Source organism: Callorhinus ursinus, unplaced genomic scaffold (genome assembly GCF_003265705.2).
Source record: "Callorhinus ursinus isolate GAN/ISIS: 27379988/994484 unplaced genomic scaffold, GSC_fseal_2.0 scaffold44, whole genome shotgun sequence".
Taxonomy (NCBI): domain Eukaryota; kingdom Metazoa; phylum Chordata; class Mammalia; order Carnivora; family Otariidae; genus Callorhinus; species Callorhinus ursinus.
The window spans coordinates 6,761,490-6,773,846 of NW_027397106.1; the positions used below are offsets into that span (position 1 = coordinate 6,761,490).

The window sequence follows — 12,357 nt, forward strand, 5'->3', positions numbered from 1 at the left end:
GAAAGACGGTGAAGTGCCGCCTTCTGAGCAAACTTGCAGCGGGGGGACGTGCCCCCCAGCGAGAGTCAGAGGCAGGTGCACTAGAGCCCAAAGAAGGAGAGACAGGTCCCTGGGGGATGTGGGGCTGCCTCCCACCAGGGGCCTCAGGAAGCTCTCAACCCCCAGCACAGGGCTGGTGAGAGGTTTTGGCTCATGTGTCGGGAGGTGCCGCATGTAAGGTATGCTCCTCTTGGTGTCCAAAGCCCTAGAGAATTAACAGGAAGAGCCCGGAGCCAGACAAGACAGTGGGTGGGAGGGTAGAGCAGACCCTCAGCTCCTGGGCAAAGTGCCTGGTTGTAAAAAAAAAAAAAAAAAAAAGGAAATGAGAGTTTACGCTGAATTAGAAACTTCTGGCCCTTGAGTAATTTTAGAGAATTACAGGCATCCTGGGGCCTGAACATTTGTGGTAACAGGAGGAGCCTCAGGAACCATGAGTGGGAAGGAGGGGAAGGAGTAAAGGGGTGAATCAATCTCATAACCTGTGGTGATGATAGTAGCTCATTTCGAGGTAGCCAAGGTACTTCCATATTTGCCTGTCCCTCTGGAGAGCTACAATAGATGGATGGAGGCTCAAGGAGAAAGGTTTTCTCTTTCCATAAAGGTAGGCAAAAGCCTGGTATACAAGCTCTCTCCGGGTAGTCACCGCAGGGTGGGTGTGGCCGTTGGTGGGCTGGACTCGACCCCCATAGCCTTGCGTTGTTCCACCTCCCCATGTAGCCCGGTCTACTGGGGGCCCCCTTAGGTCAGGAGAGGGGCAACAGGAGGGTACTGGGCCAGGGCCCAAAACCCAGAGCAGCTACCTCATGGGCCACTGAGTCATCCTTGGCCTTGAGTTGTTCTCAAGGGCCAGCTGCTGGAGCTGTTTGCCTCTAGGCTCCACTTCATTGAGCACCTTGAGTTTCTAGGGATGAGAGTGGTGTGTTCAACCCAAGAAGCCAAAAGCCGAGCTTCACATCTCTAACAGCCAACCAGGGAGCCTTCACTTCTTGCTGAATCCCCTCACTGATAAGTTCCTTCCCCTCGGTGGTCTCGCCTATAAGATGAGGAAGTCTACCAATTGTCTCTTGGGTCGTCCCCTAGTCTGAGAGTCTGATTACCTGTGACTGGTGGCAGGCCAGTTCTGTGTTCTCTTCTCCGCTGCCCCATGGGTCCGCATCTGTCCATGTCGACTGATGAGTATGTTTGTCCCAAACCCCATTTGTCTTCTAGTGAATGTGAATAGTGAGTCATTTTTCACCAAGAAACATAACTAGTGTGTGACTAGCTCATCTCTGAGAGAGGGAAATGGTTGGGCCCGGGCCTTTGCTCACAAGTTTTGAGCATCTCCTTGGAAGATGCTGCTGGTCCCAGAGAAAGTGATTCTGCCACCATCTTTCCCCAACTAAATCCTGTCACCTGTCCCTGGGCAAAAAAACTGGGGCCTGCCCCTACTGGGGCTGGGAAGAGTATGAGGAACCCCTAGGACACAGATGATGTAGCCTCCTGAAAGTCCCATGTGGTGTGGCTGGCAGCAGAAAGCCAGAATTAGGAAAATGAGCCCTCAAGCTTGCACATGCATGCATGGGCACACACGTGTGTGCACCTCCCCCCCACACACATGCATAATTTTACATAGAATACCAGGGTCCCAGGGGTACTGGCTTCCCAGCTAAGAACCTTCAGTAGGTTTCTGTCCTGCCACAGTCCTTGCTTCCTCTGCCTTTCCGCGTGCAGGGTGGGGGTCTCTGTGATAATCACCCGTGACCAACAAAGAACCACTAGCCCCTAAAAAGGAAGTAAGCCATCGAAGGTGTTATCAATAGAGATGTTAAAAGGATTGAAGTTCCCTGGTTAGCTTTCTATAAAAGACCAACCCTAAAGGCCCTCATTGCCACCCTGTCGGGACCCCTTTCACTCTTGAGAGCTTTATCTGTATCTTCACTTAATAAACTTCTATCGCTTTACTCACACACACAAACACACACAAAGAAGCCCAGGCCAGACCTCAGGGCTCCCACCCACTCATCCGCCCTTTTCTCTCTTGGCGTGTGATCTGGAGGCCTCGAGCTTTGGTTTGGGCCCCTTCTCCCTTAGTGCACCTGCGCACATGTCTGTCCCTGGACCAGGGATGCTCTAGTCATAGATCTCCAGATTCTGGATGACATACCTGCCACCAGCGTCCTCACCTCCCATAATGGCTCACTACAGGCAGTGAGGGCTGAGCTGCAGATTTTAGTATTTTAAAAAATATCTCTAGGCTAATTCACCCATGTATTTCCTGGGTAATAATAATAATAATAATAATAATAATAATAAAAGAGTGAGAAGTAGAGTACCGTAAGAGTAAATCAGGAGCGCCGGGCTGGCTCAGTTGGTAGAGCAGGTGACTCTTGATCTCAGTCAGGGTCATGAATCCAAGCCCCATGTTGGGTGTAGAGCTCACTTAAAAAAATGAAAGTGATAATAAATAAATCCTTTCAAATACTAAAAAAAAAAAAAAGGTAAATCAAAGCGATGATGGGAGCAGAGTAGGCAGTGAAAGACGAAGGAGGAGCCTAGAGCGTGGGGGAGGGGAGTGGTGGTCGCTAGGAGTGGCGGGGGCTGGGCCCCAAACCCTCTGTGGGAGACAAGGAGAGGGGGGGGGGCTTGTGGGCAGGTCTCGGTGGTCACAGCCCCAGCAGGCAGCCAGGGCTGTGGCTGGAAGGCAGGTGATCCGGAGCTGGCGTGTGCTCTCTCTCCCCGGGCAGGCGAAGCATGAAGCGGAAGGCGCTGTTCACCTGTCCCTTTAACGGGGACTGTCGCATCACCAAGGACAACCGCCGCCACTGCCAGGCCTGCCGGCTCAAGCGCTGTGTGGACATCGGCATGATGAAGGAGTGTGAGTGTCCGGGGCCAGGGCAGGGGTAGCACTAGAAGGGGGCGGTCGGAGCTGCTCTTTAGGCAGGTTTGGCCCAAGAGGTCCGCGTGCCGTTCCCCTGGGGCTGCCAACACCCGGGGCCTGGAGCTGGGGCCCTGCGGCCGGAACAACAGGGTCAGAGGCCCCAGGGTTGTTTGGACTTTGGGAGAGTGGGCTGCTGAAGTTGGGGAGGGGCAGGAGTTTTGGGGAGAATAAGTATTCAGAGCATCGGGTCCTGCCCCGCCCAGGCCTTTGGGCCACTCTGGCCCCAGGGGCAGATCTGTGGGCCGGAGCCCAGGGGAGACCAGGGGGAGAGACTCTGTGAGGGGAAGCACTGGACTCTAGGTTGGCCCTCCAGATCCAGATGGAGAGAGAAGAGCGGTCCTATAGGACTTCTTGTCCAGCTCTTGGGGTGGAGGAGAGGACCAATGGCAGACTGACTTGTTCTAACCCTCGGTTAAAACCAACTCCTGGACTTTGCATCTGAGCTCTGGTACCAGTTACTTGGTAACCAGAGTAGCCATTGAATTTGGGGGACCCTGGGAGGAGCTAGCCAGACCCTCCCTCGGCTAGAGACCAGGACCCTGGGCAGGTCCGGGCACAGGTACCCTCGGCACCTTCAACCCTGCTCAGCCTCTTGCTCACTCCTGTCTGCAGTCTGCACACTGATCCCCTCCTTGGCCCCGGGACAGGGCCTATGCCTTGCTAAGCTGCGGACCTGAGGAGGCTTAGGAGGGGTGCTCAGATGCAGGCACGCCTGGAGGCCCTCCTAGCTATGGGGTTATTGTTTTGGGGGTGAGGGAGGCAGGTATGGGGAAGATGTATCCACAACAAGGGAAAAGTCACAGGACAGGGCTTAGGGGATGGAACATTTCTTCCTTGATGGGGAAAAAAAAAAAAATTCTCTGTTACTGGGGAACAGAGACAGAATGAAGACCCTCGTGGTGGGCCTCCTCCTTGGGCCTTGACAGGCTCCCCTCTGGTGGGTCACAGCTCTTCACTCCTGATCCCGGTTCCCCCATCAACACTGGCAGGCTTTGAAGAAGTTTCCAGGCTGTTGTTCCTCCTCGCCCCCACAGGAGTGTGCAGGCCTGGACATGCTGATCTCTCCTAGCGCAGTCCCCTGCCCCGCCCAACTCCTGTGTTTATCCTGGAGCAGAGGAGGCCAAGGCTGAGTGCCTCATGGGGCTTCTCACACACTGGCTTAGTGCGGCCAGTTCTGTGTGAGGCACTAGGTTGGACACAAACGAGATGCAGTGGACACAGCCCCTGCTCCTGCCCGCAAGGGGCACACATCCTCCACAGGGCAGGGAGCCTGGCTCTGAGGCTCTGCCAATCAAGAACAGCACAGTTCCACCATTGGGATTCAGTAAGACTCTGCCCTAGAAGTCCTGGGCAGGGCCAGCCTCACTGATGTCCCAGACACTCCTCTCCTATGTCTCAGGAGGAAGGAGATGTCCCATCAGCTAAGAATAGGAAGAACACTTAGAAATCATCTGAGACTCACAAAGGTAAAAATATCAGGATTGGAGTCAGAAAGCAAGTCTCCATGTCTGCTTCTAGACCTCTTCTGGTCCCCAAAGAAAGCACTACATCCATGGTGATAAACAGGTCTTAGGTGCATCAGGGTGCCCCTAGGAATACGGTGTGGCGATGGGAGCCAGCAATCTGGAAGTGGATGCCCACCCCAAACCCCAACAGCTTTGTGCTTCAGTCACCCAAAACACAGCCCCAGTCTTTCCCAACAGAGCCCTGCGCCCCACCCTGCTATATGCCCAGTGCAGCCCTGTGTCCCCTACCCTCAGGATGCCCGTGCGGGGAGCTGTAGTGAGTTAGCTGTGGACTGGTAGCGCTGAGCTCTTGGAGTCTGGTTAAATGAAAACCTGGAGCCAGCACTAGGCTTGTTCTCTCCACTACTCCAAGGGGAGGTCCTTCAGGAAGGGCTCTAGTTCTCAGACTCAAGTCAGCCGGCTGAGAGAAGTCTGTCAGAGTGGTCTGGGCCTGGAGCTCCCAGCTCTGAACCCTAGGAGAGCTGCTCATTTATCATGTGGGTTGGCTTTTGCCTTAAGGCTCAACCTCCCAGAGACAATTTTGTGTCAACATTTGTAAAACCACAGGACACCCCAAGACTCCCTCTGAAGGGACCTGCAAACACAGGCTCCCTTCTGGCAGAAGCAGAGCAAATAAGATGGTATGGTATCGACATTCTCACCTGGGTCTGTTTGCTTCCAAAGGCCAGGCCTGTGGGCTCTACCCTGGTGCAGCCCGCCAGGCACCCTCAGTGGGCCAGAGCTCTTCCACTGTGCATTTCCAGGCACATCTGGTCCCTAAAGGATGGGCTCAAGAGACTGTTCCCACTGAAGACTCCCTTTCTCTCTCTTCAAGTCCTAGTTGACTTGAGCGTGTCCTTGGAGCCCAAGAACTTTCACAGTTGAATTCTTGCTTCTTGTTGACCTGTCCTGCACAAAAACACCTCTATGTGAATTTGTTTAATGTTTTTACGGATGTATGTCTTTCCTGCCCCGCATTAGCACAGCACCTGGCACAGCATAGGTGCTCAATAAATATGTGTTGAATGACAATTAGCTCCCCATGATGCTTCTTTGTACCTCTGCATCTCCCCTGGTCTATAGATCAGGAAGATCTCCCAAATCTGATATTGCCTGTGTCATTCATTTGGAAAAACGTTACGTTCTCTTCTCTGCTGTTGTCCTTAGGCCACCAGGGGCAACTTGAGGTGTTTTTAAGTTGTTCATGCTTTCATATCTTGACTTCCAAATGCAATTCTAGACTTCATGAAGCAGGGAACATCTTGCATGGGAATAAACATGCGCAAAGCCATTTTAGCACTCAGCAAAGAGCCTAGAAGGAAGGCGGAGAAGCTACTGAGCAGCCATATGGGTTTCAAAAGGTCCATGGACACAGCTCATGCACCTTATTCATTGGAGAGCCCATCAAATGCTCTTTCAGAACCTCTTTGCTCTTCTTCTCGGTCAATGGCTTTCAACTCCAAAACATGTGTCCCCCTACATGATAGTAACGGCATTTTCAGTAGTGATTCATTGAGAAAATGATTTTTATAAAAAGTTTCCTATGAAATTAGTAACCCCCTTTAAAAAAAAAAAACTCATTTCCTAAATCACAACAGCATCTGCACATGCGAGAGCCTGATTACTTACTCAGTCTCCAGACACTGTTGCCTGGAGGGAGGCCCATGGATTGGCAGCCCGGGGAGAAAATGCCAGATCTCAGCATTTCTTTCTCTAGTACTGCACACCAGATGGCAGTCACCATTTGATGCAATGATTGAGAGGAATAATGTCATAAGGTTAACCTAGAATCTTCTTAACTTTGTCCTTTTAGAGTAAATCATTTACAAACTTTGCTACTTTATTTTTTCATACTCTTCAGATGGATTGGAACATTTTGTGTGTTCCACAACTGAGGACAAGGGTCCTACAGAACCGTCATAGCCAATTATAATCAGAGGGGATATGGGGCAGTAGTTACAACCATGAACTCTAGAACCATATTGCCCAGGCCTGAGTACCAGCTTCATCACGTGTTAGCCGTGTGACTTGGAGCTAGGTACATAGCCTCAGGTCCCTCATCTGCAAAATGGGGATAATAGCACCCACCCTAAGAGGTTGTCATGAGGACTAAATATCTGTGAGTTAATATTTAAGAAGCATTTAGCATAGTGCCCGGTACATAAAAGATTCTATATTTTTAAGCCATTTTTATTAACATGATTTTTTTTTTTCTTACCTAAAACTTGATCACCAGGATTCCCAGCTCCCCAGCAGACTAGAAGTTAACTGTTAAGGGGAAGAAAGGCACCCTTCTAGAGGGAGGCACCAATAAGAAGAGATGACACGGAGCTTACCAGAGAGGGGGAGACTGAAAGCTATGAAACTTAGCACAAGACCTCCAAATCCTAGCAGGCTGAGTCATATAGTGCCTGAACACAGCCCTGTACGGTCCTGAGGTCATAACCTTGCTCCTGCAAAGTCCAATAATTGTTCCGAATGATGCCTCTGAATCATCAAGTAAAGGTTACATGATGTTGCAGGTGTTCTGTTACAAGGTATTCTGTCTTGAAAATATTTCAATCACAATTATTTAAATTGAAAAGGTGAGGGGCACCCGGGTGGCTCAGTCGTTAAGCGACTGCCTTCGGCTCAAGTCATGATCCCAGGGTCCTGGGATCGAGTCCCACATCGGGCTCCCTGCTCGGCGGGAAGCCTGCTTCTCCCTCTCCCACTCCCCCTGCTTGTGTTCCCTCTCTTATTGTCTCTCTCTCTCTGTCAAATAAATAAATAAAATCATTAAAATAAATAAATAAATAAATGGAAAAGGTGAGCGGGGCTCAGGTATCTAGTGGACTGGTATCTGACGTGTACCATCCCGACATGATAGGACACACGTATTGGTGCACTTCTCACTGTCATTTCCTGAACAGAGGACAATGACTAGCACACAGTAGATATAATCAGCGTGGATGTGTTAAGTGTCCAGTGTATCAGACTACTGAGCAAACACCATGGCCAGGAAGCTTCGCTGGGCTAGCCATTAGGAGGGAAACACAGGTAACCTATCATTCTAGTGAAAGAGATCTTGAACATCTTAGGTTCTCTCTATATGGGCATTTATTGGAGCCTGTACTAACCATAACTATTACAGAGCAGAAGATAGTTGGGTGCCAACATGTGTGGGAAACAGGAGACATACCACAGAAAAAAGAAATGAAAGCTCAGTGCAGATCGGGGCAATCCAGAAAGGCTTCATGGTAAAAGAGGGCTGAAGGCTGGGTGCTGGAGAACGGAGAGAACTTGCCCAGCTGTTGGGGAGAGAAGACCCAGTTGGACAGGCAGCCAGCATAAGTGGAAAGGCAGTGACAAGACTGAGCAGGTCATGTTCGCAGGTCAGCAGCCTCAATGTGACTAGAGCAGAAGCTGTGTCCAGAGGCACTGTGGAATGAGGATGGAAAGTTAGGAAGAAGTAAAATCATGGAGAATCTTGACTTTAACTTGGACCATGGTAAGAAGGAAGGATCCAGAAAAAGTTTCTGAGCAGGAGAGTGACATCATAGAATCACAAGAGATTATCAAAGCCCAGTTAAGCTGAGAAGCATGTCTATGGATGCCTGTGGCATGCCACTCTCGCCCCCCAACTCCAGCCCCAGCACCTCCTGCATCCACCCTCAGGGGAGCAGGAAAGACCAGACACCTAATCTTGGATTCCCCAGGCCAGGGACCCACACCCTGCCTTCAGTGCAAAGCTCCCTGCTCCTTCCTTTTCTACCCTACTTGACCTCTTGGGGTCTGAGCAGACACCCACTGTGGGAGAGGGCTGGCAGCTTTCTGGGCAGGTGAGTCAGTCAGCTGGGCATGGCCTCCTCCAGGTCTCCTCTTAGTAGGGCTTACCTCAGCTGTGGAGGGAACTTGCCATCCTTTGCCACAGGCTTCCCTTCCTGCTGTGCCGGAGGCTCTGGTTGCCCACTCCCCAACCCCCACACCCCATAGGCTCTCCCTCCACCTCCCGCCAGCTTCTTTCATTCTTTGCCCACCTGAGGGGTCTGGGCCAGTGGGCCTCTCTTGAAGCGTTGAACCCACCCATCCTGGGGTTCTGGTTGCTTTCCCCGCTCTTGTGAAACTCCCTAGTTCTGTGGGCAGAAGCGCTGGCAACACCAGCACAGAGCAAGTAGCTACAGGCCAAGGGCCCCAGTGCCCACTCCTGCCGTCAGCACTCGGCAAGCCCCGGCCAGGAGGTCTGTTTGCCCGGCTGCTGTGCCAGGCATCCCTGCTCACAGCCCTGCCCTCCTGGGCAGCTGCCCAGCACGGTGAGGTGGGCGCCACCCTAGAAGCCCCCACACCGCCCGACGACGGTGGCCTACGGTCTCCCCATCGTCAGACATGCGGGCTAGCAGCTGGAGAGAACTGCAAGTGAGGGCTTTGAGGTGTTATCTTTGGGATTTCTAGAGGGCTCAGAAACTTCCCTGGGCAGAACTTTCAAGACTGGACAGGCTGGAGGAGGGGTTGTTTTGCAGAGAACCGAAGACGCAGAGTCTTGCTAAGTTGGTCAGAGTAGATCAGACGCCCAAGTTCCATGCCTGGCAACCTGGACGTGGGAATGCCCCTGTAGAGGGGTCTTTCAGCATCTCCTAGCTTCTGACACTGGGACTGGCCGCACAGTGACTCTCGCCCTTCTTCCCCCCCACCCTATGTCTCCGTCAAGATCACGGACAAATATGTGAGGGAGAAAGACAGGGCTTGACATTTCATACGCAGCTGCTCTGTGTTACACATGCATTCAGTTGTCAGAACAGTCCATCCGCCACGGTCGGTGTTGTCGCTCTGCCACCCCACATACACACGCTTTCTGGAGGAAGGAACCACAAAAGGACCTTAGAAGAGGTTTTAATGGAGCAAACTGCTTGTTTGATTAATGAGATGACAAAAGCCCAGAGAGTTCAAACAGTTTGCCCAGAGTCGGATCACTTGCTCCTGAGAACCCAGGCTCACTAATAAGGCCTGACCATCCCACCTCTCAGATCCCTTTTCCTCCAGTCTCATGCACCTGCCCTTTCAATAGAAACCCAGTTTTCCATCCATATGGTGGGCTCGGAGTCCCCCATGGCAGTAAGCCTCCCCCCACCCTGTAAGCCCCTCGCATCTTCTGCCTTAAGCACCTGGAGGAAGGTTTCTCGGAGGAGCTGCAGGCCCAGCCCTCCCAACATCCCCCTTCCTGCCCCACAGTCATCCTGACGGATGAGGAGGTGCAGCGGAAGCGGGAGATGATCCTGAAGCGGAAGGAGGAGGAAGCCTTGAGGGACAGCCTGCGGCCCAAGCTGTCCGAGGAGCAGCAACGCATCATCGCCATCCTGCTGGATGCCCACCACAAGACCTACGACCCCACCTATGCCGACTTCACCCAGTTCCGGGTACGTCCGCTCCCTGGCTGGCCGGGAAGGATGAGCTGCGGAGTGAAGAGCTGCAGCTGGGGCTGGGGCGTGGGAGTGGGGACGGAGGGCCACGGCCAGCCAGACCCAGGGCATGGGTGGAGGCTGCTCTGGAGTGGGGGAGGCCTCCCCCTCCCGCAGGCCTGCCTTGAAGCCACTTCTGTCAGTAATCGGGGACAAGGTAGGAGAGTGGCCCCCAATGTGAGCTTCTGATACTCCATCTCTCCCTTCCAGCCTCCAGCTCGTGCGGATGGGTGTGGAGGGAGCCATTCCTCGAGGCCCTCCTCCCTCCACACACCCAGCCTCTCTGGGGACTCCTCTTCCTCCTGCTCAGATAACTACACAGCCTCTCTAGGTGAGTCGATGCATGCCGCCAGTGAGCCCAGCAGTGGGAGAAGACCCCAGAGCTTCCACAGCCCACCTGTCCTTGGCTGTGGATGGGAAGGTAACACTTTCATACTGTGTGCCACACAGTGTCCCCAGAACAGTGCCCCCACCTTGTTTTCACTGAAGACCGCTAACTAGCCCCAGGGCTCATGCTGGGCAAGAGGCCAAGCTGGGGGCTGGCAGGGCAGGGTCTGTCTACAGAGTCCCTGCTCTTTCCTCCATGCCAGGCTTCTGCTCCTGCCTTCCTCCTCCCTGTGGGTAACCTGGTTCCTTTAAAGGGTATTTTGAGCCTGGGCCTTTTGGGGGGTTCTGTTTTTGGTTTTTTCCAGTTCTTTTGAGATATAATTGACATAGAACGTTGTATTCGTTTCAGGTATGCAACATAATAATTAGATACATGTATATGTTGCAAAATGATGACCACAATAAGCATAGCTACTATCCATCATGTCTCAGAGTTACAAAGTTTTTATTTTCATTGTGCTGAGAACTTTTTTTTTAATTCTATAGTTCTTTTTTTTTTTAAGATTTTATTTATTTATTTGACAGAGACAGAGACAGCGAGAGCAGGAACACAAGCAGGGGGAGTGGGAGAGGGAGAAGCAGGCTTCCCGCCGAGCAGGGAGCCCGATGCGGGGCTCGATCCCAGGACCCTGGGATCATGACTTGAGCCGAAGGCAGACGCTTAACGACTGAGCCACCCAGGCGCCCTGTGCTGAGAGCTTTTAAGATCTACTCTCTTAGCAACTTTCAAATATACAAAACAGTATCATTAACTTGGGGCGCCTGGGTGGCTTAGTTGGTTAAGCGACTGCCTTCGGCTCAGGTCATGATCCTGGAGTCGGCAGGGAGTCTGCTTCTCCCTCTGACCCTCTTCGCTCTCGTGCTCTGTATCTCTCATTCTCTCTCTCAAATAAATAAATAAAATCTTAAAAAAAAAAAAAAACAGTATCATTAACTACAGTCATCGGAACCTAGAAGGTGACATTTGGAGTGCAGGGAGAACATGTAGGTCCCATTGCAGCCTACTTTCCCCCCACCCTGAGCTCTGGGGGATCACCACAGCACCGGAGCACTCGTCATCTCCAGCTCATCCTTGCTTTCCTTCTTATGGTCCTTTTCCACCTTCTTCTTCATCTTCCTGCTCCATCCTCCCCCTCCCCCTGTCCTTCATCCCTCTGCCTCTCACCCAACTCTGCTGCCCTCTGCGTGGATTCAGCAGGATGGGAAAACCCCTTCCTTCTGGGGAACTAGAACCCTCAGATATGGTACTTCTGTACTTACTGATGGATCTGTGCCCAGATCCCCAAGAGGTGGGAGGGGTCTCCGTGTCAGCTGGACAAGGGTGGCAGTGGAGCCAGACATGGTGTCTACCCACCCAGGAGTGACAGGAGGGAGGTGGTCAGGGACTAAAGAGAAGCAGTGACCACTGCAGAGATTGACCCTTTGAGCCCCTCGTCTTGTAGGGTTTCTTCCCAAGTGTTAGTTTTCTTTTTTTTTTTTTAAGATTGTTTTTTAATTTATTCATTTGAGAGAGAGAGAGAGAGAGAGCAAGCAAGAGCATGAGCAGGGGGGAGGGGCAGAGGGAGAAGCAGGCTCCCTGCTCAGCAGGGAGCCCGATGCGGAACTCGATCCCAGGACCCTGGGATCATGACTTGAGCCGAAGGCAGATGCTTAACTGAGCCACCCAGGTGCCCCTCAAGTGTTAATTTTCTTTCCTTACTTTGTTGCTCTTTCCAATTGGTGGGGTATTTATTTTCATCGATGAGGATCAGTCTGCATGTTACACATTTAGCTTTTAATAATTCCGTATTATTTGATAGTTTTGATACCCTCATAGGTTAATTGATATGAGGTGCTCAGCCCCACCAATGTTAAGTTCAATATAGCATATATTGATTTAAAGGAACACCTGGCTGGCTCAGTTGACACAGCATGCAGTTCTTGATCTCAGGGTCATGAATTCAAGCCCCAGGTTGGGCATAGAAATTACTTAATTTAATAAATAAATAAATAAGATTCAAACTAGTTAACATTTTTAATTTAAAAATATTTTTTAAAGACTTTATTTATTTATTTGACACAAAGAGAGAGA

The 12,357-nt window shown here is 51.6% G+C and overlaps 1 protein-coding gene across 1 annotated transcript in view; it reads left to right on the forward strand.

Moving 5' to 3' along the window:
• Nucleotides 1-12,357, forward strand: part of VDR (vitamin D receptor) — a 47,664-nt gene that overhangs the window by 23,264 nt on the left and 12,043 nt on the right. Inside the window, exons 4-6 of the mRNA XM_073882076.1 lie at nt 2,766-2,896; nt 9,673-9,857; nt 10,110-10,230. Of these exons, the coding sequence (XP_073738177.1) occupies nt 2,766-2,896; nt 9,673-9,857; nt 10,110-10,230 (437 nt within the window). The remainder of the gene's footprint in view (nt 1-2,765; nt 2,897-9,672; nt 9,858-10,109; nt 10,231-12,357) is intronic.